At 40.9% G+C, this 27,651-nt stretch overlaps 1 protein-coding gene across 1 annotated transcript in view; it reads right to left on the bottom strand.

Moving 5' to 3' along the window:
- aqr (aquarius intron-binding spliceosomal factor) overlaps positions 1–27,651 on the bottom strand; it is a 154,261-nt gene that overhangs the window by 83,733 nt on the left and 42,877 nt on the right. The window contains 9 exon segments of the mRNA XM_055157746.1: positions 619–828; positions 6,925–7,060; positions 19,268–19,377; positions 19,971–20,081; positions 22,062–22,131; positions 23,490–23,530; positions 23,532–23,640; positions 25,070–25,311; positions 26,855–27,024. Coding sequence (XP_055013721.1) covers positions 619–828; positions 6,925–7,060; positions 19,268–19,377; positions 19,971–20,081; positions 22,062–22,131; positions 23,490–23,530; positions 23,532–23,640; positions 25,070–25,311; positions 26,855–27,024 — 1,199 coding nt within the window.

The raw sequence follows: 27,651 nt of genomic DNA, 5'->3' as shown, positions 1-27,651 counted from the left end.
TGGAAGTCGTCATCGCATGTTTCCAAACGTCTTCCTGGTTTGTGACGTAAGCGTGAATAGAACCTACTATTAGGTGACTCTGCAAATTCAAGTTACAGGTCTAAAAACATGAAAAAATGCTTTTCAATGTTATTTTTTTATATTTTCTTTAAAAAAACAGACTCTTAAACTGAATAAATGCAAGATATATAAAAAATACTGTTATTGTGAAAAATTGCAGATAAATCTATAATATATCTATGGAGATGAGCAAACGATTGTATTATGTTTCTTATTTTCTTTGACATTTTTGCAATGTTTTTTCATGTTTTTTTCATTACTTCTGGTGTCACTTCCACCTTGTGATGTCAAAGAAAGTGCTTTTAAAGTCAGAAGTTTTTGTAGCTTTCTACAAAAAGTGACTGTTTCAAGCCTCTTTACTCCAGGCTTTACTTCAAGTTTAGCCCCAAACACCAAACTACAGACTCACACACTCCCTTTGCCCCGTTTCAACTGAACTAACATGAAGCAATTACTTTACAGCCTCTAGAGACAAAACTGGGATTTGTCAATGTCAGAACAAAATGATCTTTGACTTTTTGGACATTTGGGGACCTGTGGACAGCGGTGCGTTCTCACCTCGAGCTGCGTGAAGATCTTCTTGATGTGGCGGTAGCAGCCCTCGGCGATGTCCATGTCCTCCTCGTAGGACCGGCCCTTGAAGACGGGCTGGGGGGCGTTGGAGAAGAACTTGTGGAAGGGGAAGTGTTCCGCCACGGCCTGCACCTCCACGGTCTTCCCCTGCTTCGGCTTCACTTTGCTCAGGTACTGCTCCCAGCGAGAGATCACCTGGAGGAGACGGGAAAGCGGGGAGTGAACCTGACCAAGGACTGGGTTATCAACATTTAACACTGAGAAGAAAATGAGTTTCATCTACACAACAGACAGGACAGTGGGAGACTGACACAGACCTGAGCTTCTACACTGTGCTTCTATGCTTTTGTAGACTCTCCACTGTCATGTGTAACCTGCTCTAGGGATGGGCATTCAATGAAATTTTCTTAATCGATCATCGGAAGAATTAACGATCGATTATCGATTAATCATTAACGTTTTTATATTAAAATGATCATCATTATTATTACTATCTGCACTACTAATCTGCATAAATAAATTCAACTTTACGACATATAAACCGTAACCACTCTAGAGCCACATCAGCCCGTTTGACATTATAATGTGTTTAATTCAGTTTTGCGCAACTCTCACAGAAACGAAACTTATAACCGCATGGCTAATTTGCATAAACTCAGCGAAGATAAAACTACAGCTCTTGTGCGCTGAGGCGGTTCAACTTCTGTCGGATTAAAAGACATGACCATATTGGCGTTTGTCAAAACCAGGACACCGTACGGGGGGAGGGACGTGGGGACTCGTCATCGACATTGCGCGACTCTCACCCGGTAAAGCTTTTTCCCACCGCACACAGAAACATATGTGCTGCTTTATACACTGTGCACATGGACTCACACTTGTGCACATGGACTCACACTTGTCTCGAATGCAATGGAAAGCGTGGAATTTCTTGTACAAGTCATCGTTAAATACGCATTTGTACGTTGCAGACTGATTGATGTTTGTGTCTCGCTCCTTCTGAGTGCAGAGACACATGTACGGACCCCTGTTTGGTGACGCTACGCACAGCAACCTACATTCGGTTTGTTGATTAAAATTAACATAATCGATGAAATTCTTAGTGATCAATTATAGATTAATCGACTAATCATGCCCATCCCTAACCTGCTCTGTGTGCTATTCAATGTTCGATTATTATTGTTTTTTGTTTTGTTACAGAATTCTGAATACCTGCATTGAAATCTATTGTTTTCTGACTATACTGATATCAGGGTATCGACAGGTTTGACTACCCCAGATGTAAGACTTTTTAAGACCAACAAACCAAAATACCGATCCATCGCTCCACACTTGATGTTGCTGTAAAACCACAAGAACAAGAAAGTGCAAGCTCAGTCTGTTTGTCTTCTGTGCCTCTCGCTTAACAAAACAGGATCCGGCTTTGATTGTGCTCCACATACAAAATGTTCGCTGCAAACTCGGGATGATTTCTTGGGCAGCCAAAGGTTTCCTTTTGGTCTTTCCTGTGGATCAATACTGACCATCGCCTTCGCCTTTCACTATTTTTCAATTCCGTTGGGAAGGGAAACAGTTTGAACAGAGGTTTGCAGTCACACACATCCGATTCCCTTTTGCAGTTATGGATTTCGCAAACTTCCGAAGCCCATTTCTCGAGCCTTTATCCGCTGTTAGGACATCCAACAACCACACGATTATAATGTCCAAATCCCAAAAGTCCAGATCCAAAAATATGACGATATCAGAACCAGAAACAAAAGTGATATGGTTCAAAAGGCTAGAAAAGACTGGCTTTGTCAATAGACACATCCCACTGGGAAAACAAACATGACGGTTTGATGCTCACTTTTTTTGGAAAATCCTTCCCAGTATGCACTGCGCAATGACCGGAATTCCGAAATTCGTGATGCATCTATTATCCGCAGGGTTCAAAGTGTGAGAAAAAAAAACAACTAGTGGCTTATAGTCCAGAATTTACGATATAAACTCATCCTGGTGAATAATTACGACGTTCTGAATGCCTAAGGTAAGTGAGGAATAAACTTTGGACCAATGCAAACGGTTTCAAATTAAATCCTTTTGTTTTAAATCAGGTACAGCAGATTCAAAGCAAACCTCAACTCAAGAACAACTTCACCTCCCATCGTTTGCAGGTGGCTTTTTATTCTAAACCTATAACACTGCGAATAACCCCTATACTTCACACATACTTAAACCTGCATTAGGACAAAGAGAAATGAGACAGTCTTGTATACAGAGAGCACATATAGGCCTTCCTGCTGTGGACCTAATAACCCGGCTCTAGACAAACAGCAGGGCAGCCCGGCGCTATAAATACGAGCAGGAAAAAACAGCGGCATTGTGCAGTGTGCTGGAGCCTGCTCGGGTGTGCGGGGGTCTGCTGGAGGCTCGGGTAATGACTTGTTAAGTATCTGTCGGAATGACCAATTTAGACGGCCGCCCCAACATAAAGCATTTCCCGGGGCCAATCCGATTAGAGCAGTGTAAGAATTTATCAGGCTCTAAACAGGAACGTTATTGACTGTGGAATTCAATAACTCTGCAGCTCAAGGTACTCCTCATTAGATCTGACCCGGGGATGCCAGAGAAATAATACTGGGAGATGCCGGTGAAATACACATTTTCTTTTTCGAACAGGTGCGATTTTCAAATATTTGTTTTGGGAAATCAGCACGCATTGGATTTCCGAAAGTATTTATATGGACTCTACCGACCTCTGAATATTGTGCTAAATTTTGAACCATCTTTCATCCAGACTCACTAAGGACCAGTCCAGATGTTGAGCCATAATATTTCTGTTCGATAAATAGAGCTGTAGTCTTGGGAGATAGGGCTGTGCTATTCTTAAATTGGAATTGAAGGAGATCAATATTCGCAAAATTAATATTAAAAGGTGCATTGTGCAGCTTTTCTGGTGGTGGGTCCATCACCTGCTTGTCTCCATGGAGATGTTATTGCTTTATTATTGTTATTATTATAATTATTTAATTTATTTATGAGACAGGGACAGTGCACAATATACATTAACCTTAACAGGAGAGATGCATTGTGCCAGGTTGTAGCACTAGAGCTCATTTCCACCTGTAGTCTAAAGCAGAACTAATCTTGGACTTGTTCAGCTCTGACCTGAAATCTAGCTTGGGTCCCAGTCTTTTCCCGGGGCCAGACCCCCATGCCTCTCCCCCGCACTGCCTCTACTACCACTAGTAGATACTTTGGCACATATTTTTCGGACTATAAGTCGCACTTTTTTTTCATGGTTTGGGTGTTTCCTGCAACTTATACTCCAGTGTGACTTATATATTACAATTTTCACACTGACAGCTGTGAGAGGCTCTAGTCTTGTGTGTCAGTATCTGCTGCTCCTGTTACTCCTGTTCCACTGTCACTTCTGCATGTCTCCTGCAGAAAGAACCTCTGTCCTGCTGCAAGTAGTGAAATCTGCAGCCGAAAACTGTAATCGAGCAGCAGAAAGAAAGTTTGGAGTGAGCGAGAAACTTGTGAAAACCGGGAGGGTGCAGCATGAAACTTTCCTGGAAGTCAGTGGATGGATGGACAAAGTCTGGACTTCAGTGGCACCGAAACCATCTTGTCGGGATTCAGAAAGGCCGGAATAATTCAAACAGGAACTGATGCTGAGTCTGACGACAGCGACACAGAAGAGGAAGTGTTGCTCTGTTTACCTCTGGAGGTCGTGAAGTTGCTCAGAAGTGACACCGAGGATGAAGAACTGAATGGATTTTGTGATTTGGAGTGAGATGGAGAGTTTGTTAAACTTGTTCTGTTCTGTTGTTTATGTTATAGTTTATCTGAAGAACTGTTCATGTGTGACGTTAACAGTCTGTTGTTCACTCTTCTATTGTTATTACTAGAACTTGACTTTCAAGAGGAAATGTCGGTTCCTGGTCTCTGATTTTATCAAATAAATTTCCCCCAAAAAGTGCGACTTATATATGTTTTTTTCTTCTTCATTATGCATTTTTGGGCTGGTGCGACTTATACTCCAGAGCGACTTATAGTCTGAAAAATACGGTATCTATCTAATGTCATACCATGGAACATTCTAGGCAAAGCAGTGACATCTTCGTGGAGCCAAGTAACTGCCAGACCCTCCTCCAGAAAGTTGTGCAATGCATCTTTAAGGGAAATGTTCTATCTTATGCATTTATCTAAACTTTCTGTCTCAAAATGGCTGCTTTTGACAAAAACGAATGCTGTTTAACTGTTGATAACAGAACAACAGATGGACGTCGGAGAACTTTATTATGAAAGCAGAGACTGGGATCTTTCCTTCGGCACACATATTTACAATTTAATCTAGCGCAAAGTTCTTAATTACACTAAAAACGGAGAAACAATGCAAAGTGTTACAAAAGAAATAGATACTTATGCCATATCTGTGAGCTTTATTTTAGCCTGGTCTAATGAAGCTGGAGGATGCGTGAGTCTAATTGCGTGTGGATGCATTGTTCCTGCAGCTCGAGGCTACAGCACTAATGAGGAGACGGGCCTGTGCTGTGTCAGGGAGAGGAGCACTGCGCACACTGCACACTACAGGGCCTACTGAGACTATAATGTATACGAGGAACGGCAAGAAGAAACGAACTCGTAAATGAGTAAATGTCACTCAGTCTGCACGTCCAAGCTCTGCACACACACACACACAAAAAAACAAAAAAAAAGAATCCCGGGCTGTAGCTGCTTTCAAGGACCTTGGATTTTTCTAATTATGTGATCGCAATGAAATATGAAATGTGTGTTTTTCTGACAGGAATTTTCTGAGCACTCGAGCCTCAACTGCAGGACAACACAGGGTTACTCAAACATGCTTGAATCACTCTAAATATAACTCTGAGTAAGATAATGAGGCAACACCGTTATAACACGATATAACAGATATCCCAAAAGATGTACACAGTTCTGATAGAGGGTCCACTACCTACTTGTCTTCATGGTTGGGGTGTAACGACACACAAAAATCGCAGTTCGCTTCGTACTGGTTCGGTTAATTTTCGGTACAGTACGGAAACAAAATGAAAAACCATTTGCTTGTTGTTTATTTGTGTGTTTATTAAACCAATCATTTGTTTTAACATTATGCAAACAGGAAAATAAAATAAATGCAAAGTGCTGCTTGGTAATAGTTGTAGTTAAATAAAAATATTGTCAAATAAGCAACAAATGTGTGAAATATTATAAAAGATAAATTCCTTGTAAACAGTAAACAAAACTTCAAAATGTAACGTGCAGCACTAACAGTTCCGGCATGAAGTTTTTTACTCAATCTTCATATTTTTGGCCAGAAAAAACAATTTGTCTATATTGTCTGCAGTAAGTGCTGATCTGCTGCAGTTACAACGTCCCAGGAGGGAAGAATGGAGATTAAGTGCCAGCAAAAGGCAAAAGTGAGGACCGCAGCGCAACGACTGTACTTTTGCGAGGATTCACGTGATTCAGTGAAACGTACTCAAGGCGGGGGGCAATTGTTGTCAAGGCGACCGCCCTAACTATAAAGCGCTGCGGAAAACACCGCCACCCCAATCACGGACGACTTCTCTCGTGAATATTAAAGAGCCGAGTCGTCCGTGTAGCTGCACATGTTGTGGCTGAATGTAAACACAAACAAATTGCGCAAACTCACTCGTCCACAGCCCAGTTCGGCATGAATAATGTACCGCTACACCCCTATTCATTATTAGTGGTGTTTCTATTGCTCAAAACTACAGTAATTCTTTCTGTGAAGAGGGGAGACCCTCCACAGATCTGAAAGGTTTAATCTACACTGTGGAACATTCTAGACCGGGGCAGGCAAACTTTTTAACTCGTGGTCCACAGAGGGTTCTAAAATTTGACCGAAGGGCCAGACCGGGAACAGATGAATGGAGTTTTTTGGTAATCCACCTCATAAGAGAAAAAAATAACATGGGATACGTAGAAAACATATGCCATGTTATTGAAATATCTCATAATTGAAAATCATTACAAAGCATTACAACAAATTATCTGTCTTTCAAGTCCCACAGTATTTAATATTTATTGAAATGACTTTTAAAACACTGAAAATCATTATTATTATCATTATTAATATTATTATTCAAGTTCAGCAGGCCGGATTGAAAAGATTAAAGGGCCGCAGTTTGCCCACCCCTGTTCTAGACAAAGCAACAACAATTCGATGGAGACAAGTAGGTAGCTGCCCCTCTACTAGAAAAGTTATGCGGTTCACCTTTAAATGGGAAAAAGCAAAGACTCCACCTCGTCCGTGCTCACCTGATAGAGATAGAAGTGTCCGGCGGTCTCGCAGGTGTAGGACACGTCTCCGGGGACGTCCAGGCTCTCCTGCAGACGGCCCACCTCCCCCAGGAGCTCCAGACGCCGGGCCAGCACGTAATTCACCCTCCCGTATCTGTGACACACAACGTCAACAAGATCAGTGTGATGAACAAACAGTTAAAGGATCAAGAAGGTATTTACAACTATCAGAGGTGTTCCTGTCTCTCACAACACTCGTATTCACGTGCATGGATACTCTGGTAACACAACATTTGGGCAGCTATTTTTGACCTATTATTTAATTTAAAAAATAAAAAAAAAGATGGATAATTTAAAGGTGCACTGTGTAACTTTTCTGATGGAGGGTCTGTCAAATGGAATCATTTACAGAAAGATCTTAAATTGGAAGCTATTGTGTCACTTGTTAAGTTCAAAAAAGTGTAAAAAGTGTGATTTTTCTTGAAAGATGCAAATGGTTTTACAATGTGATATTTTGTGATTTGACTGGTTTGTATTGAAAAATTTGAGATTCTGAATCTCAATGGGACCTCCTGGTTAAATAAATAAAAATTTAAAAATGCTTTTCTTCCTGTAGATGTTTTTGCTTTGTCTGGAATGTTTCACAGTGTGGCATTAAACCTTTCTATCTCCATGGAGACCAAACCAGACCAAGTTACAGGTCAGATCTGTGGAGAGGCGACACCACACACAGTCAGAATATCTGTTTTTCTAAGTATTTTTGAACTATAAAACCACTTGTAATGGAATAAATGTAAGGTCGAGGGGTTTAAAGTCATACTGTGGAACATTCCAGGTAGAGCAATGACATATCCATAGAAACAAGCAGGTGACGGACCCCTAACCAAAAAGTTACATAGTGCAGCTTTAAAGACGCTTCAGGTTACTCCCCAGACCTAATTCTTTTTGGGATGTAAAGTCAGAGCTACACTGGCCTACAAACGCAAAAGACCTTAAGTTATGGCATTCTGCTGTGGTTTCTCGTGTTGTTATGGTTGTTATAGCTCTTTATTTTCTCCATAAACAATCAAATTGGCTCATGATATTTATTCACATGATAAAGGAGGTCGCAAATACCCCTAAAATGATATGACTCATTTTTGACCAAAGATGATGTTACGGCGTTCTGCCTTTGTAGGGCAGTATAGTTGTTTACATATACAGTGAGATTAAACTTTTAAATATTTTTAAATAATACAAAATACAATCAAGGGCTTACATTTTCAGGTATCAAAAATAAATACATTTTGATACATGTTTTTATGGTTGAAAAACGCCAACGTGGCATTTTCAAACCCCACATGTACGAAACAGTGAATTTTGAAACAATCACAAGAAAATACAAGGCAGTGGTTGGACAAAGGGGGTACAGTGATCCCTCGTTTACTGCGGGGGTTAAGTTCTAAAAATAACCCGCGATAGGTGAAATCCGCGAAGTAGTCAACTTTATATTTTACAACGCCGCACCCGCCCGTTAACCCGAGATTATATCAAACTTTTGCGCTGCCTACGCCACAGACTGAACCAAGACTAACATACATGAACATTCACACAGACAGTGGCTCCCTCTTTTCTGCTTCACTCGAGGAAAAACTAAAACTAAAACACAACTCTCCCCACGCCAGTCCATCTTTTCCACAATCAGGGAATAATTTAGCTCCATAAAATGCTACTTTATAAAAGAAAAATAGATATTTATAATCCTAACCCAGGACTAACCTAGGACTGATTCCAGGACTGAAGAGGAGGACTAAACCAGGACTGAACTAGGACTAAAACAGGAGTAAACCAGGACTAAACCAGAACTGAAACAGGACTCACTGTCGGGACGGGCTCGGAGGTGACCGCAGGAGAAAGGACCTGCGCAGAGCTCCGCACCTCACGGAGGTAAACGCGGCAATTGCCCGATCCTGCTTTGAGGACAAACTGCTCGATGTTCTCTATCTTAGGTCCAAGATTAGTCCTGGTTTAGACCTGGTTTAGCCTTGACCCACCCGTGTGTAATTACTAACCATCTGTAATGTGCAATACGCATTCATACGCTGAAAAAAAAAAGTATGCAAAATTGCACACACAAAAAAATCTGTGAAACAGCGAGACCACGAAAGGTGAACCGCGATATAGCGAGGAACAACAGTAGGTGAAAACTGAAATTCCTGAGTACTCAAGCCTCAAACGAAACCAATACAGGATTACTCAAACATGGATGAACCACTCAAAATACAACTTTGACTATGCTAATATCGAAGGAACATTTCGCGCATTTGTTCACCAATCTGAAGGTTGGCGGTTCGAATCCGGCTCTCGACATAAACATCGTTGGTTGATCAGCGAGATCCACTGACCCACAGGCTGGAGGTGCGGTTCCAGCTCTCACAAATCGATGCTGTCGTCGTGTCCTTTGGGCAAGACACTTAACCCACCTCGCCTCCAGTGTATTTATGTATAAACTGGTGTGTGAACGTGCGTGAGAATGAGGGAGTGGTTCCTTGATGTAACGCTCTTTAAATGATGGAAAAGTGCTATACAAAAATGTGACAATTTACCACAAAGACAAATTTACACAATTTTGTCCACTTGAAATAAACACACACATGACCATTCACTCCATTCTCCCACCCCCTCCAACCACAACACACCTCGCAGCACTACTACATCTCCATTCTTCACAGCGGCGCGGCTTAATATGCACAAATGAACGGACCGGAGTCGTATCGATCTAGTTCTCGTTCTGCGATTGTTCACTTGAATAAATCCATTTTTCCTCTGCTCTGATTTACACTTAATCCCGCAGAACACCCGTAGAGGAGCCAAATGAGGATTCTGCGCACGGGTCACCCACAGAGCAGGTTATAGCGGGCCAGTGCTGTAGCAGAGGTCAGGGGTATTTTTAGAAACATCTCCCTTGGCACGTGGCTTAAGGACCTTTACTTTTGCCTGTTCGACCTTCTTTCTCTATGTATATGCGATTGATTTTTTTTTACTTGGTTGGGTTATTCTAGTTTCACAATATTTCATAATAGACCAAGACCTGATTTGACACACACTTTGTTTACAAGGACGCGAGGAAAACTGGATAACTGGCCTAGTCTCATTTAATAGGCCTATGTTATGCAAAATTGACTCTTGTGAGCTTTAAGTCAAGTTAGAATGGAAGGGACTATGTTTTGCGGTACAGAAAGTAAGTGATTTCGGTATAGCTGAACCGAAAGCAAAGCAAGAGCATGAGCGGCTCCAGAAATAGGCCAACGTTTTCATGAAGCAGGTATCAGAGAACGTATCTGCTTCTTCACATGTGTTATTATGATCTTTGAGGTACGACTCCTCAATTGTAGGTTCAGAGTTTACATACATTTCTATACACTGGTTTAAATTAGACTAGGCCAGTTATCCAGATTTTTTGGTGCTTATGGGAATGCAGAGTATAGTTCCTCTAACCCACAGGTGTCAAACATAAGGCCCGGGGGCCAGATCCGGCCCTCCAAGACCTTTAATGTGGCCCTTGGGTGATTTTCTACTAAAATAATTTAATTATATTTTCTATTAAAATATTGGTAATTTTCTGCGGTGCTGAGCAGAGCAGCATCTCCAGCGTCTCTGTACGTGGCCCCTCCCACCAGAGCAGCACAAATGAAGACTTGTCTCTTTCCAAACGCTCTTAAAGGACGATCGTTTTGACTGTTGACCGTGACACCCTCATCAGAAAAATGTCACAAATGAGAAAAGTGGAGCCGAGTGCAGGATTTTACAAGAAAAACTGACTTAATCCTATTTGCATAGAAGTTATTGTTAAAACATTGTGTTGAAATTAAATTTTTCTTAAAGTTTCAGGTTGTTCATAACATTATAATATTATAATAAGAAAGAGTTCATCAATTAAAAAAGATTTCTGTAATAGATTTGTGTTTCTCTGCACAAATATTTGAACTTATTGTTATTTTTGGGGTTTATATGACATGAGTTTTCTGATCCGGCCCCTTTGGGATCAAAGTAGGTTGGATACGGCCCCCGAACCAAAATGAGTTTGACACCCCTGCTCTAACCTGAAATGACACTTCTCATTCAAATCTCCCCTGCTGATGGCACCTGCTCTACGATATTTATTTCATCGAAACAAACCAGGAGCAAGGTGAGATATGGAGATGTGTTAATTGGTGAGAAGTTTGAAGAAGAAGTATCATATTTTGTCGGTTGTTTGTCGGTATATAGTAGACCTGGGCACTGTCCAGCTCCTGGGTCACATACGTCATACCGGCTCGTCAAAGCCTGATCCCGTCAGATCTCAGAAGCTAAACAAGGCCGGGCCTGGTTAGTACTTGGATGGGAGACCGCTGGGAAAATCAGGTGCCACAGTGGGGGCGCACGGGGGAAAAGGCAAGGCACTTTACCCACTTTACCATGAAAGTGGAGTGTGAGTGAGTGATGGTGGTGGTCAGAGGGACCGATGGCGCTTCAGTCAGCTGTGGCTACAATAATAACTTACCACCTCTGGGTATGGAGTGAATGAAAAATTAAAGCATCTTCGCGGCAAATGTCCGTGAAAAGTATATATATAATTTAGCTTTTACTGGTAACAAATGTAATGGTGATTTTATTCTTATATAAAATATTGAAAATGGCGGCCAAATTATAGTTATAATTCTGAGTTTTGTCAAGGTAATTCTCCAATCAGAAAGCAGAATGCGCTAGTGCAGCCTCTGCAACTCATTGAATTCTGGAGGTTCTGAGCTTTCACATGAGGCCAGAACATAAACTGAGAATGAGACAAACTTGGATGTGTCTCTGTCTGCAGGTGAAGATTCTGGAGACACAGGTTCAATTGTGATTGTTCTACTTGAAGCCAATTTTTCCTTTAATCATTGTTCCTTTAATAAATACTTTAATAAATTTCATGTTTTAAAAAATGTATTCAAAATCTCAGATGGGTTCCATGGTGGTTTAGAGGTATTTTTCAGGGGTATTTCATGGTATTTATGGTTTGGATTGGAAAAAAAATGCGAAATGTAGCCACTTCTGGTTTCCCGTCTTCCAGTTTCTATTGTGGACAGGCTGCATGTGCGATTCAGGCTGGTCTCATCAATCACAGTTGGACTGGAGCTCAAACCAGGCAATGCTGTGAGTGTCTTAATACCTTTATAAGTTTCTAAACATTAAATATTTTCCATTACAAAGGGAATATGTAAAGTTTAAATTAGATCAATGTACTTTGTTTTTGTGTCGCATTTGGCTCAGAATCTAAGAACAATGTTGTTGTATGTTACAGTTTTATAGCCTGATTCATCAGCCGGTTTCACTTCGTAGAAACCGTCTGACCTCGCAGCATTAGGATTTGTTCGCTCGACAGTAGGCATGTAATTTTTTTCATTTAACCAATCGCTGCTGTTTGGTAGTCATGTATGTAATGGTAACAGGTATATTAAGCTTTTCCCAAACCCCGTAGGAAGAAGGGCAATAACGTCTTTCCCCTTGATAAAATTCACCAAACATTCTCTTTGTTCCGGCTTTAAATCCTCGATCTCGGGAATCGTTGCCAACACAGAATATATGGCTCTTCACTGATTGGCTGGTGCCCGAACTTGCACTTCCGGAGTTTTTGTGTATTCCAATTCCTGACCTAGTTGCTGGAGAGAAATGAAATTGAGCGGAGGCACTAGGTGGCAGTTTTCACCATCGAAAGAAGAAAATTAAACTTCTCCTGTGGTTCTTCTTCAGTGGTTTAACTCAGTGTCATATCGAGGACAAAACACCTTTATTAAAACTGTAAGAACGCAGGTTATATAAAGTTTAAACACACCACAAATCACGTAAAAACACTTAGCAAAATGTCTCCTTTAAATACGCGATACTGCTCTAAAGGCGACCAAAATGGGTGCAGAGAAATGATCCAAGCCTTTATGAGTTTGTGAGGAGGTTCTGTAAATGGTTTTCTCTTGTTATATCACATGCATGTAGATGAAAAAGCTGCTCCGTGCTCTTCCCGGTGCCAGTGGGGGGCAGCAGTGCGGAGTCTGTATGTTGTAATGAGCATCAGGCACACAGAGAACATGCCCTTTGGTTTATGTGTCTCTGTGTTGCATTATTCACAAACGCACCAGGCCTCTTCAGCGGACAGAGGCACTTTGTACGACGCACGCTGTTCACAAGACATAAAGAAGGGCAAAGAACTGAGAGGCAGCTATGGAAATGTGCTTTAAAGTATCACAGAAATGAACTCTGTGTGCGCCACTGAACAGTTTATACTAATTTCACAGCAGAGCCTCATCAAAAAAGAAGAGCAAAGTGATTTAAACATTTGTCTGTTCACTTTTAGAGGGGGTAGTTTACTTCTATGTGGTATTAACTGTAAACACATAACATATTTACATCACCATGTTACCGTTTATTGGTTTAAAAATGATATATTCACTCAAAACAACATATTAACATAAGTTTCGGTTTCTTTTTTGACGCCCTCCCTTTTCTTCATGTGCCAAGTCACTCCTGCACATTGCTTCAGGTTTGTGACATCGTAGTGTATTGTTTTGTATCATGTTTTTGTATATTTATGGAGAATTAGTTATGTGGGAGGATTGGTGACGTGGTCTTGTGGGCGGAGCGTTGCCCCGAATCTCACAGCTAACCATACGGAGGGTTTGAATAGAGCCCGGCAGAGATCGCTAGATTACTCAAACGTGTGGATGACATCTAAAATCTTTTCAGTTGTTTTGGATGAAGGAACAACATTAAAACATGGTAGAAAGTTCCAAAAATATTCTGCACAATACTCTCTCTTTAAGGATTAGTTCACTCGAGGATTGTGTTATGCAAAATTGAATTTTTGCAACTTTCTACCATGTTATAATGTCTCATCAAAAACATGCCTGAAGAGGTCTTAGATGTCTCCTTAGGGTTAGCTCTAAGATTCTATGTAATGCTCCACCCACAAGTCTAAGTCACCCACCCTCCCAAAAGATAGTTCTCCATAAATATACAAAAACATGTTACAAAACAAAACACTACAACACGTGGACTACAGCACATGGATTGTGCTGTGATAGCGCTCGGAAGGGGGACCAGGATGCTTCACTGACAAAATTTCAAAACTTTTCCATGACTTTTTCATGACCTAAAGTGAATTTTCCATGACTTTACAGCACCTACATGTGTAGAATTGATCATACTTTGGCTAAATATGAAATGTTAACCCTTTCCACTCACCTTATGGTTTGGTTTTATAGTTTTTTAACATTCAAAATACTTTCTGTGCATTTATTGATGTCCACTGTTGGGCAAGTTACTTTAAAACTGTAATGTGTTATTTATTACTTATTACTGTCATTTCAAAGTAATTTGTTACATTACAATATTACTGCATTTAAAATGTAAGGCATTACATTACTATTGCATTACTTTAAGTTACTCTCACCAAAATAACTGCGAAAAAAGCTGAACTTTTGAGCCGTATATGGACTGAACCAGGACTAAACAAGGTCTAAACCAGGACTAAACCAGAGCTGAACCAGGACTAAACCAGGACTATAACAGGACTAACCTCAGACTGATTCCAGGACTGAAGAGGAGGACTAAACCAGAACTGAACTAGGACTAAAACAGGACTCACTGTCAGGACGGGCTTGAAGGTGACGCAGGAGAAAGGAGCGGCTCTGCTCTGCACCTCATGGAGGAAAGAGCGGCTGTCGCCCGATCGCTCTTTATAGACACCCTGCTGCGCGGGCTCGCGGTCCTAATTTCAGCAACTATTTGCGGGTACAAGACCCGGTGCAAGATTCTGCTACATCGCATAACTTCTACCTTCCTTCAGCGTGTCCAGAAGTCCAACTTTTTGTGTGATGGTTTGCATCGTCCTCTGCCTTTTGGGTGTGAGCGCAGGAGACTTTGTCAGTGCAGAACGTTTCGTCGACGTTGTGGATTTTGTCGGAGAGAAAACTTGCAACCGTACAGCACTTCAGAATCACACTGATACAGATTGAACATTTATTTAAATTTGGCAGCTGAACACATTCTGTACTGTAGAGGAGACAGGAGTCCCTTAGCCGATCAGGACACAGCGGGAGGAACGCAATACGTGTTCATACACTAAAAACAAAAGGCATGCAAAATTGCACAAAACAAAAAACAAGCAAACAAACAAAAAAACAGCGAAACAGCGAGACCGCGAAAAGTGAACCGCGTTAGAGCGAGGGACGACTGTAAACCAGGTCTAAACCAGAAGTGACCCAGGTCTAAACCAGGTCTAAACAGCGTAGAGTTCTGGGTCGGTCCTTTCACCCGCGGTTACCTGAAGGTCTATCCGGCCACGTCTCTGGCATTTCACTGCTGCTGATTTCATGGTGATTTTAGCAAATTTCTATGAAGAAAAACCCACCACTTCAATCCAGGTTAAAAAAGCATTGTAACGCGCGTTACTCACATTTGTACCGAGTAAAATATTACAATTTTTTCCCCTGTAATGCCTTACATTACTGCGTTACAGCAAAAATCAACGCATTACTGTAATACATTACTTTTATAATGCGTTACTCCCAACACTGTTGATGTCTCCTTTAAACAAAAGACGGAGACGTTCAGAAATATTCATAATAGTCTAATGAGAACTTAACAGAACGCTGTAGTTGCACGAAAGAGATACTAAAATTCTATGACTTTTATAGGCCTGTAATATTACATTTTCAATTTCCATGACTATTCCAGGATTTCCATGACCGTGAAACCTTGGGGAAGTGATTTAAAACAGCGAGCAAAGGGAGGAGGGACGCAGAGCAAACTTAAAAACATGTTAATAAGTTGTTTTTGGCAAATATAACTGATTTTCAAAACAAAAAAGGTAAAACGGTGATCTAATGTTACGTGTTAGCAGTTTATTGTAGAGATGTAATGATACCCAAATCTCTCGGTACAATATTTACTGCAATATTTTTTCAAGAAGCTGATATAATTGCAGATAGGACACGTTTTTGCTTTTAAACTAACTTGACAAGATTCTGGCGTGAATAATTTCTGTGATAATCCCAAGAATTCAAGTAAAAAAACATATTTCTTCATGTTGTCTGCACTACAATGAACCAAGGGATACGTAGTTCCCGAGGTTTATAAGCTGCTGCTCCTATAAAACTTGTAATTCGATATACTGTGACATCTCTTGATATTATTGTGAGACTTTTGACGATACGATATCACGATATTTGGTTTTGTTACATCCCTAGTTATTACCCCATAGAAGTTGACTCGTAAAATAGAAATCTCTCTGATGATTTCCTGATTTTGAAATTTGTCAGACATTCAGACTGAAGAATGTGTCTCATCTATTCCCAGAAGTATCCCGCTCTGATCCGCCTTCACTCAGTACGTGGAATGCTATAAAGGAAGGATGGAGGAGGAGAGTGGGGGGGTGTTACCAGGCCGCATACCCCACAAAACAGGGCTACTGTCTGGGGACGGATCCCTTTCACTCACGTACGAGGTGTGGAAATCCAGAGAGGCCTAATGAAGACAAAGCAGGAGCGTGATGGGTGTATGACAGGTGCGTGACAGGTGTGTGACAGGTGCAGGTGGGGGTATGGAGTGGCCCTGTCCCTCTGTCGGCTCTCGCACATTATGCAAAGAGCAGCTGGGGCACTTGTTTGACATGTGTGCACTGCAAAAAACGTACATCTATATTAGTGTTGTCGCGACACTCAGATTTCAAAGGAACTGCCTCATTACTCGATTACGAAACAAAAATGACAAAATATGCTCTTTTTTCAGTAATGGAATGTCATTTTTGTAGAAACAGAAAGCAAAAAGAGCTCTTCATTCTAGGTTACCAGCTAAATGTGTGTTTCAGGCCACAATATACAGTTTGTCACTTCCGTTTTTGGCGCTCCGAGTCTCCCCTCTCTTTACTCTCCGCGTTAAGTCACTCCCCCTTCAGAGCGCTGTCACAACACAATCACCGTGCATCCCGCTAATGAAACTACGGCACATTGCATCAGGTTGTGAAGCTGCTGTGTACATTTATGTGTCATGTTTGTGTATATATGTGGAGAATTGTCATGTGGGATTATGGGTGATGTAGGATTGTGGGCGGAGCCTCGTACAGAATTTTACAGCTACCCTAAGGAGGGTTTGAATATTGATCCCTAAAATGCTCAAACATGCACGGATGAAGCATAATACACGCTTTTTTGGGGGTAAGAAAAGTACATAATTACAACATTTGCAGATATTTTGACAAATCTCCTAAGTTTTATCCAAACTAGTATAATATGACCAATCTGTAGTGCAGCGCCACAGAATGAAAACTGTGCGCCACAATTGAGATTGAGCCAATTCTAAGGCTCAGCATCCCCCTCAGGTAATGCTGGGTTAACCTGGCTTCCCTATGTCCTGGTTCTGGTGCTTTCTTCTGCAAAGCCTTGGGAATCAGTTGCTTCTGTCGACACCTAAGGTTAAAGCGTAAATGATTCCTCTTTTCGGTTAATCCAAACTAACTAATCAACCAAACTAACTTTTGTCCAGTTGACTGAATCGAACTGAATTTTCTCCTCGCCATGTGCGCCACAAATTGATTCTGTCATTCTTGCTCACACGCACAGAGAGAGAGATCAACAGGTGTGCATATATGTCATTGGTGGTACACTTATAAAACACTTGCACTATTTTCTCTATGGACCCGACTGCCAGCGGAGCAGAGGTGGGACCGGAAACCATTCCTTCCGCTGAGAAAGGTTGTCCGCAAAGTGAGAGGTGGCGACCATGCTTAGCCCCATGGACCGCAGAGCTCTGCACTGGTCCTTTGGCCCGCTGTAACCTTACGGTCTATGAGGGCGCAAGTCTCCGGGCCCGTCCCGACACCCGTAACCGTAACAGAGCCTGGTTCGGGGTAGCCTAACCCGGGCTCCCCCCTGCTCAATAAACTGGCCAGAACCCAAGGAGGTCATTTATGATAAGGCACTGGAGTTATTTTTCAGAAAGCCACATAAAATCTGTCTGTGGGAAACACTGCATACACACAATACATATATTAATAACCTGAATCCTTAATTTTCAAACAGTGTGTCATAGTTACACATGTTAAAAATTAGATCTGAGTTAAAGATAAACGTATTCGTAAGTCTAAGACAAGAAGGTGACGCCACTGATCCTAGTTCCCAGGTTCCAGCAATCCCATAAGTGCGCCATCTTGAACTGCCTATATTTTAATCTATGTTATAATCACATTTCCTCATCAAAAACAGATCTGGAGTTGTCACAATAATATCACAATATATCGAATTACAAGTCTCTTTGCTTAAATTAAGAGTTATGGTGCAGTAATAGCTAAAAAAAAAAAACAGAGGGAACTACACAGACCATGATCCTTTGATCCATTTCAGTGCTACAAGAAGAAAATTCTTAAGCACTTTAAAGTCTTAGTTCTTTGGATTAAGTCTTGTCAACAAGGCGTTTTAAGAGGAAAAAGTAGCATATTAATGTTAGCCTCAACAAAATACCGCAATAAATATCGTACCGTGAGATGTATATTGTGAAAATATTGTACTGAGAGATTTAGATATTGTTACATCTCTAATCGTGAGCCTTTCCACCATTTCTTGAGCTTTCCCACGATATCGTACCGTGAGGTTTATACCGTGATGATATCGTATTGTGAGACTTGGATATCGTTACACCCCTAACATTTAGGCTCTGCTCTTAAAAAGAAAACACTCTGTTCCACCTTGTGACGTCATGTGGTAATACAGGAAGTGCTCAGCCTTGTTTTAAACTCTATACACCTTCACTAGAATCATTTAGATCATTTCAGCCCTGGAACTGCCAATCTCTGCTGAACAAAAGATAAGAGGTAGCTGTTAAAAGCTGTTAAAACTACCGCTTCATGACATCACAAGTTGGAACAGAGCATTTTGAGCTTTGCAGATGTAGACTGACTAAAAAGAAAAGGTTACTTAAACATGTGAATGAAACAAAACACAACTCCAGGTATGTTTTTAAGGCGGTAACAACATTCTAACATGACCTAAAGCTCACAGGAGTATTTTTGTGTAACATAGAACTTTTAAGAATGCTTTTTATGTATGTAGCATTAAAACCCTTGGCTATATTTATTTTACAGTGAGCGTCCTAAGGCTGTCAGCTTTGATCAGGCAGCGTGTGTTGGCGAGGTGCCGCGGCTTTGGCTCCCGCTCCCGGTCGTTGATAGCCCGTTCACACCTCACATTGTGTCATTCCAGCCGCTGAGCTCAGCTTTCAGGGTCGCGCTTGTTTGTTTAGCCGTCTCCCCCCGACCCCCTGGTCCACCTACCCCCCCCAGCGCCTCCTCTCCCTGCCCCCCTTCGTCTCCCACCTGCTGAAGTCCTTCTCGGTCTCCAGCTCCTCCTCTCCGTGGCCCAGACGTAGGAGGTGGCGTTCGTCGATGTCCAGAGCCATGATCTTCTCGAACAGCTGGTTCAGGGCCTGTGTGGAGAGAGAGAGAGGAGAGGAGGGATAGAGGAGGGAGGGGGAGAGTTGTGGTGACCTGGTGAACTTTGGTACGACATTTAGAAATGAGCTACGCATTGTTTAGTGTTTACACATGCACCAAGGCTGGACAGTGGGAGAAATGTGATATGAAACTGTTTTATGTGCTCGTATTTATCGCAACCAATTTAGATTTATCCTGGCCTAACATCTTATATTGGGACTTTAGTTTCCATGTAGAGATGGAACAAAGGCTGATATGTACGTGGGGGATGCAGCATTTTGACAAGACAAATGAACAGATTTTTTAGTCGTAACAATCACAGGCTTATGGACAGAACTCTTCCTGGCTTCATTTGTGTACAGACTAAACAGACTGAATCACACCATGCAAATAGGGTTCTCAAAAATGATTCAGTGAAAGCCCTGAATGATTCCCCCGGGCGTGTGCAAAGGGAGTCGTCGTGTCCTTTCAGCGCCTCGGGTCAGCCGGGATGAAACAGAACTGGAACCGCTCCAGGTATGTTTTTGAATGTTGAAAGATCAGATCATGATTAGCAGCGGCTCTAAAGAGTAGAAGAGCACATTACCTGATTAGAATGTGTCACTATGAGAGTCCTCTGCTCAGGGAAGTTGTGGTAAATGTTTGAGATGATCTGGACAGCCACGTCAGTCTTTCCTGTACCGGGAGGTCCCACCACCTGCGGAGGCACAGTCCAATACAAAACACATTAGTTTGACCATTGCTTGTGTTAAAAGGCAATGGATAAAGTTCAAAGATAGTTTTATTGTCAGTTTCTACACATGTACTAGACATACAAAGGAATCTAAATTATGTTTCTCTCTATCCCAGGCATAGACAAGACAGGACAAACATTAAAATATAAGACAGGACAACATTTGTGTGCACAGACAAAACAAATAACATCATCATCAACTACAGTCACCATAAATAAATAAATTAAGCTAAAAACACTAGTGTACAGTACAGTGCATTTCAAGTCAGATTAAGTAAAAAATTGACAGTCTTTTTTGGGGGGAGGGCCTGAGTCCAAGTGTTCTTTGGGGAGTTCTGTTCTTGGGAAAAGATAATGTATTGTTTATAAGGATGGTAAAACATTTCATGCCACAAGATCTCGTGAAACAAAACTGTCACAAGATTGTGCAAACATGAGGGAAATTAACTTGTGAGACTTGAAGATTCAAGTGTTTACATCGGGATTGGACAAAAAAAGAATCATGTGTTGGTGAGTTTCATCTTGTATAGTTCCAAAAAGCAGTACTAGAACAGAAACAAAACAATTACTGTATTTTTCAGACTAGAAGGAACATTGGATTATAAGACGCAATATCAACAATGTTGAATTCTCTCGTCTATTTTCGTACATAAGGCACACCGGATTATAAGGCGCATTAAGTGAAACAAACGGACGACACTTGAGACTGATCCTTAGCACAGGCATCCAGGATCCATTGGCAGATCGTGGTGTAATTCGCCCGGCGTTGCCTCCCTGTCATGGTGAATGTGTTTTATGAATGTGAATGTGGATGGATCATTTAAGTTAGTTTTTTTACTTCCTACGAGGACTCAAATATACATTGAGTAATAATGTGTTTGATGCAGCTTTGTGCACATTTGTTTATGTTTTACAGAAATGAAACTTAAAACCTCATGGCTCCTTTGCATAAACTATAAGCACTGAAAAAACAGCTCGCTCCTTGTGCGCTGATGCAGTTCAGCTTCTGTTGAACTCCTTGAGGCTTCTGACTCCGGTAGCTGTAATGCTCTGACAATCCATCAAGTGGTGCGGCTTTGTAGTTTACCAAAGTCGTACTAAAACATTTCTGACAGATTTTTGAGCGCCGTGTACCACATAAAATCGGTTCGAGGTCAGAAAGCACAACTAGAATTAATAAATAAGACACACCGGATTATAAAGGCGCACTGTTGATTTTTTGAGAAAATTAAAAGGATTTTAAGTGCCCCTTATAGTCCAAAAAATACGGTAAATAAAACATTGTGAGGTCAAAATTGGAAAATTAATCTTAAAATGTACAGCATATATTAGGAATTATGTTAAAATCTCGTCTTGTCTCGCTCTCGTGGACCCAATCTCGTATCTTGTCTTGTCTTGCCAAAATTTGTTTAAGCTCACGGTATTAATACATATAATAAATAATTTTTTACTACCTAGTCTAACACAACTAAACTCCACCTCATTTGTAAACATACGTGAATATTCATCATCCACACTATGCATCTCTAACGTGAGTCATAGATAAAAATAGCATTCACAATTAAAACTAGTTCACAGTGAGCTATGCCAGACCGCAGACGACAGACTACAGTGGATCTGATGAAGACTAGGACTCGGGCCAAGAGGAGAGGTTATGGGAGGTGAGGAGCGGGGCAGTATAAACTTGCAGTGTAGTTTATGACTGTGCTGATAGCCTGGCAGCCATTTTTACTTTGGCAATGTACGAGAAATAAGTCACACAGCCAGTCAGCCATCATCACGTTAGCAATTTAGAATATGCTTTTGAAACGAGAACAGGCGATGGCGCAGGTTGTGGAAAAACAAAATAATATCCTGAGCAATATTAGAGGAATGATTCATTAAAAAATCTGCATAAACACACTGAAATATTTTCTTTTGCGGTGAGGAAGGGGAAGCACTGACCATGGTGAGTCCTGGCTGCATCCCGGCTCGAATGGCTTCTATCTGCGTGGGGGTGAACTGGATTGTGTTCCTAAAATAAAAAGGCACAGTACATCACAAAATACTCCATATGCAATAGGATTAAATATATAAGGAAATAGTGACAGATTTGGATTACGGCTGCAAATATATCATAAAAAAATCAATATCACAATTAGGGTTGTGCAAAAACATCGACATATTGATATATTGTATTGTTTAATGTGATGATACAGTATTGATATCGTGGGATGCTGTATCGCTATATTGCCAAGAGTATTTTTTGGTTTATTTTACTACAATTTTGTTGCTTGTTTAGAGGAAGGAAACGCGTTTAATCGACACATTTGACATTTTCACAGTTTTGATGATTAATTTGGCTGTGTTTCATATGGACTTTGCACAATAAGTGGCTTAACAAAGACTTATAGGACCACATCTATGATTTAGCCTTTATTTTTTATTGAACTGTATCAAATGCGAAATTGCACTGTATCGAGATTTGTATTGTATCGTGGCCTATGTATCGTGATATGTATCGTATCGGCAACTTCTTAATGACACCCAGCTCTAACCACAATACTGGCTGATGCAATAATCAATATCAAATGAAACAGAAACGCACACCAAAGTTCTTGTAGAGGAGCAAATGCAAGGAGCAGCAATTTAAAAGTGAAAAAATGCATTGCACACTCAGATGGCCAATGTCCAAAAGCTTTTCATTTCAGCAAAAAGCCTGTCTTGTCTTGAAGTCTGGAATGTTTCACAGTGTGGCATTAAACCTTTCTGTGTTCATAGAGACCGAAGCAGACCGAGTTACAGGCCAGATCTGTGGAGAGGCGACCCCGCACACATAGAGAATGCCTGTTTTTCTTGGTATTTTTGATTTGTGGAACATTCCAGCCAGAGCAACGACAGATCCATAGAAACAAGAAGGTGACTACCAATCCAAACAAAAAGTCAAAAAATAGTTTCTAAAGTCACACATTGCATAATTTAAATACATATACCTTTTAATAATGTATAAAAATGCATTAGTCTTATATATCACTTTTTCCAGACACTAAAAGTCACGTTAGAGTTTAGTGCATTATTACGCACTCTACGGTGGTAACATAGTATTGTAGCCACAGCTGCCCTGGGGCAAACTGATAAGAGTGAGGCTGCTAATCTGTACCATCGACCCCTTTAACCATCACCCACACACACACACCACATTCATACTACGACAATTTTGCCATTGACGCCCCACAGTGGATCCTGGAATTCCCACTGGTCTACCATCCAAGTACTAAACCAGGCCCAACTTCTGAGATCTGACAAGACCAGGCTTAGACAAGAAGGTTTGGTTCCTTTTTCACACCCATGCTCTACCATCCGTACCATACTCAGTGCAGTTTGGACTCTCACCTCTTGGGCTGGTTGTAGGGATAGGGTCCTCTGTTGGGAGCGAACGTATGGTTCAACTATAAGAGTCTTGTCTTCCTCTTTCCTTTCCTCCTCTTCATCAGCCTTCCTCTTCTTCCCTTTGTCCGACTGCTGTGAGATGGGAAACTTGATCCTGGTGTGTAAAATCATATAGAGTGTGAGCATTTTCCAAAATCTGAACATACCGAAGCAAAAGAAATGAACAATGAACAGTTCTGGTTTGGTTGCTGGTTACTGCTGCATGACAATATTATAAAACATTAACTCTTTCCCCCATGAAGACGACATTTGACGACCCCCCTGTTTCCTTAATGACGACTTTTGACACCTCCGCTGTATCACTAAAGACGTGATTTGACGACCTTTAGAAATGGCTCGGTTTTTCACATTTAAACAGAGACTGCGATAGGTAGGGGCCACTACAACCCACACTAGACTGACCATTAGGATTCAAGGATATGTTTTTGCCAATTAAGTAGTGACGATGGTAGCTTTCGGAAAAAACAACACGAAACACGAGCAATGGAAAGATCGCGGCGCTGTGGCGCACAGTTTTAGAAATAATGAGGAGCGGACGTATTTTATGGAGAAGTTTAGAGAAAGTGACTTTTATAGATTTCAAAGTGATGATGAGGGTGATTATAAAGTGGAAAACAGCGACAGCGACGGACTTACAGAGAGTGAATCTTACGAAGATGAGAATGCCGCTGATGCGTCTGTATGGAGTCCTGCGATATCCCAACAAACTATCCGGGCTTTATACTCGATTATGAACCAAAATTGCCCTGAAATCACTCGTGGAAGTCTGTTTTCTTTTATGCAATTATGCTGTATGGGTAGCCCTAGTAACATATGTATGGGTTGTTCCTATTAGGCGTCCAGGGGGGAAAGAGTTAAAGCGCCATAGAGCCAACAATGCTTTGCTTGAAAAAAACTGCAATTTTTCTCTCAAATATTGTATATAATTCACAAATATTAGATTTGTAGAATTGTAAACAACACCAACATTTGAGAGAAGACTGAAATATGAATTGTTAAACTAATAACAGAACCTCAGAACCTCTAAACTACACGTACAAAAAGATGATTCTATAAAAAGATCAGCTGGTTTGTTCTTTGGCAGAGGACCTTCCATTATCTAAATAACTGCAGCCTTCGTAATTTGATAACTGCCGACTCAAATTAAGATTTCGACTGAATTGTGAGATACTGGGTAGTTCCATTTCAAAGGTCCTATATTACGAAAATATTGACTTTTGTGAGCTTTTTACCATTTTAGAATGCTGTGTTTTGTTTCATTCACACTTTATTATTAGTCTTCCAACACCTCCAAAGCTCTAAATGCTCTGTTCCACCTTGTGATGTCATGAAAAGGTAGTTTTCATGCTACGTTTTACTTAGAAATTGACAATTCCAGGGCCGAAACCATCCAAATTATACTGGTGAAGGTGTATGGAGTGTTTGAGAGAAGTGTGTGAATGAAACAAAACACAGACGAGGAAACGAGATTATAACGGATCAGAAACGAGCATAATTCTAAAATCCACAGACTTCACAGTTACCTGAAAGGGGGAACTTGCAGGGCCGGGTTCTCCTCGTTGACTTGGATGGCGTGGCCGGGGAAGCTGGAGCGCAGGTGGTCCAGGGAGAGGAAGGTGTCGTTGAAGTCCAGAGTGGAGATCTGGTTGGGCATCTTGGAGTAGTGGGCGCTGCCTGGGTCCCCGTAGCCCAGGATGATGTCGTGGAGCCAGTCTGGGACCACACACTCGGTGTTCATGAGGTGTCTGATGGTCTCCAGGACGGCCTACGAGGGAAAACAAGGGACAATTCAATAGTTTAGCAACAGTAAATGCAATGAAAAGATATAATGTATTGATAAGGTGTTTTGACGGGGCTTCAAAAAGAACACTAGACTAGTTTTTTCACAAATATAGCCCTACTTTTATATGAAACATCTGAAACAACATGTCAAACTTAAAAATGTTGTTGATTTTTAAGACTGTTTCCTATTTATTCCATGTATTTAAGCAAAATGTGTCTTGCCCCATCACAAATATACTGTATAAGGAGTTCTTGAGGTCAAAATATGTCCGCTGCATATAATTATAAAGCGTTTTAATGTGTGATAATCAGGAAGTGCACAATAGCATGCTAGTTGTCAGCTTTACCGTGACATGTTTGTGGAATCCCTCAGATGTCCAGGTAGTCGTCCTTTGCTTTACCGTGGCAGCAAATGCAAAACTCTGCTCTTGTCTCAATATCAGAGGACACTTTCTCTGCTTTCTGCTTCTGATCATTGTGTTAATAGTTTGGACATTTTATAGCGAAATATTGATGTAAAACGACTCGACAAAAGTAGAGTGACCAGGCGCCCTTATTTACCCGGGACAGTCCCAGTTTTGAGCCCTGTGTCCCCTGTCCCAGCAGATTTATCCAAAATCAGTGATTTGTCCCAGTTTTATACAAGAAATGTCCCGCCAACAGTAAAAACAAGCATAAATTTTCATTTGTTCAGGTAAAATACAGAAAATCTGCTTAAAAATAACAAAAACACAAAGAAAATGTAACTATACTGACTTACATTAGAGCTGAGTGCATAACAATTTTCCTTAATTACGCATTTGCATTACAATTTTATTATTATGAACCAAACTAAAGCAGGGATTAGGGGTGTGCAAAAATATCGAAATATTAATATATCGTATCGTTTAATATGATGATACATTATCGATATCGTGGCCTGCTGTGACGATGTATCACCAGGAGTATTTTTTGGTATATTTTACAAAATGTTTTTGTTACTGTGCTACAGTTTTGTGGTTTGTTTAGAGGAAGTAAACTTGTTTATGCGACACATTTGACATTTTCACTGTTTTGATGATTAAAATGTTTGTGTTTCATATGAACTTTGAACAAGAAGTGGTTTAACAAAGAGTTTTAGTATCACAGCCATGACTGAGACATTATTTTTTATTGAACTGTATCGAAACAATTTGAAATATATCGTATCAAATCAAAAGTGCATTATCTTCTTAATGATACCCAGCTCTAGGGATGTCCCAGTTTTTTATTTTGAAAATCTGGTTACCCTAGATAAAAAAAAAAATAAAAAAAAACAACTTCTGGGTTGTAAAAATGGTGGTGCCCAATGCGAGCCTATCCCCTCTGCCCCTTTACGGTCCGATGTTGTAAAATTCATCGCAACAAAGATTACTCAAACGTGCAAAGCGAATCGCTGGAAATACAACTTTGAGTCGGTGAATAAGAAAGGAAAACATTTACGATTATAAACCAACTTGGGGCTGAACCGTGAGCAGGATTCAAACCAACAACCTTCGCATTAGTACCTTGAAATTGTTCTCCTTGGGCTTGCGTCTCATGAGGATGTTGAAGGTCTCGTACGGGTCCTCGGTTCCACTCTGGATGTTGTTGGTCATGTCCTGCTGGTACTGGTTTGGGTCCAGCCACACGCGGAACGTCCTGGTGTCTCCGTGGAGCTTGGGTCTGGGCTCGGGACCTAAAGTCAACACAAACGAAGCATTGAGAGGAAATTGCGCGTTTTGCTCTGCCATTCACAGTCTACGGGAAACTTTTTAACATGAAAATAATCAGATAGCGACTCGCAGAGTTTGGTGAGACCGGCTGCTTTCTTAAAATATCTGCTCGTGTAATCAAGTCGTGTCAGCTGTGAAGTGAAGGCCTACAGCTGCGGTGTAAAAAGTGAGTTCTGAAGTGAATGTTATGTTATTAATATTTGAATGGAGAGAATTATAGTCAAAGTTTCAAAAGAAGTTCAACAGTTAAAGCTATGAATAAGTTTAAAGATAGAAAGTAAGTGCAAGCTAGAAACACTGGCTTGTATCCTGCAGAATACAACGTCAAGTATACAAGTATGGAACTAAACACTAAATCAAGTTTTTTGCCAGTAAACTATGTATTTGGTGTTTTAATAACATTATCTAGGTCTTATCTCGCACAAAACTGACTCTTGTGAGCTTTAAGCCTTGTTATAATGTTGTTACCTTCTCAAAAACAGTCCTGGGGTTGTGGTTTGCTTGATTCACACAGGTTTGAGTAATTCTTTATTATTAGTGTGTCTACATCTCCAAAGCTCAAAATTCTCTGTTCCACCTTGTGATGTCAT

This window comes from Boleophthalmus pectinirostris, unplaced genomic scaffold (genome assembly GCF_026225935.1).
Source record: "Boleophthalmus pectinirostris isolate CB_2022bp ecotype Guang Dong unplaced genomic scaffold, ASM2622593v1 HiC_scaffold_10, whole genome shotgun sequence".
In the NCBI taxonomy this organism is placed as follows: Eukaryota; Metazoa; Chordata; class Actinopteri; order Gobiiformes; family Gobiidae; genus Boleophthalmus; species Boleophthalmus pectinirostris.
This window is presented reverse-complemented; position numbering and strand designations above follow the sequence as displayed.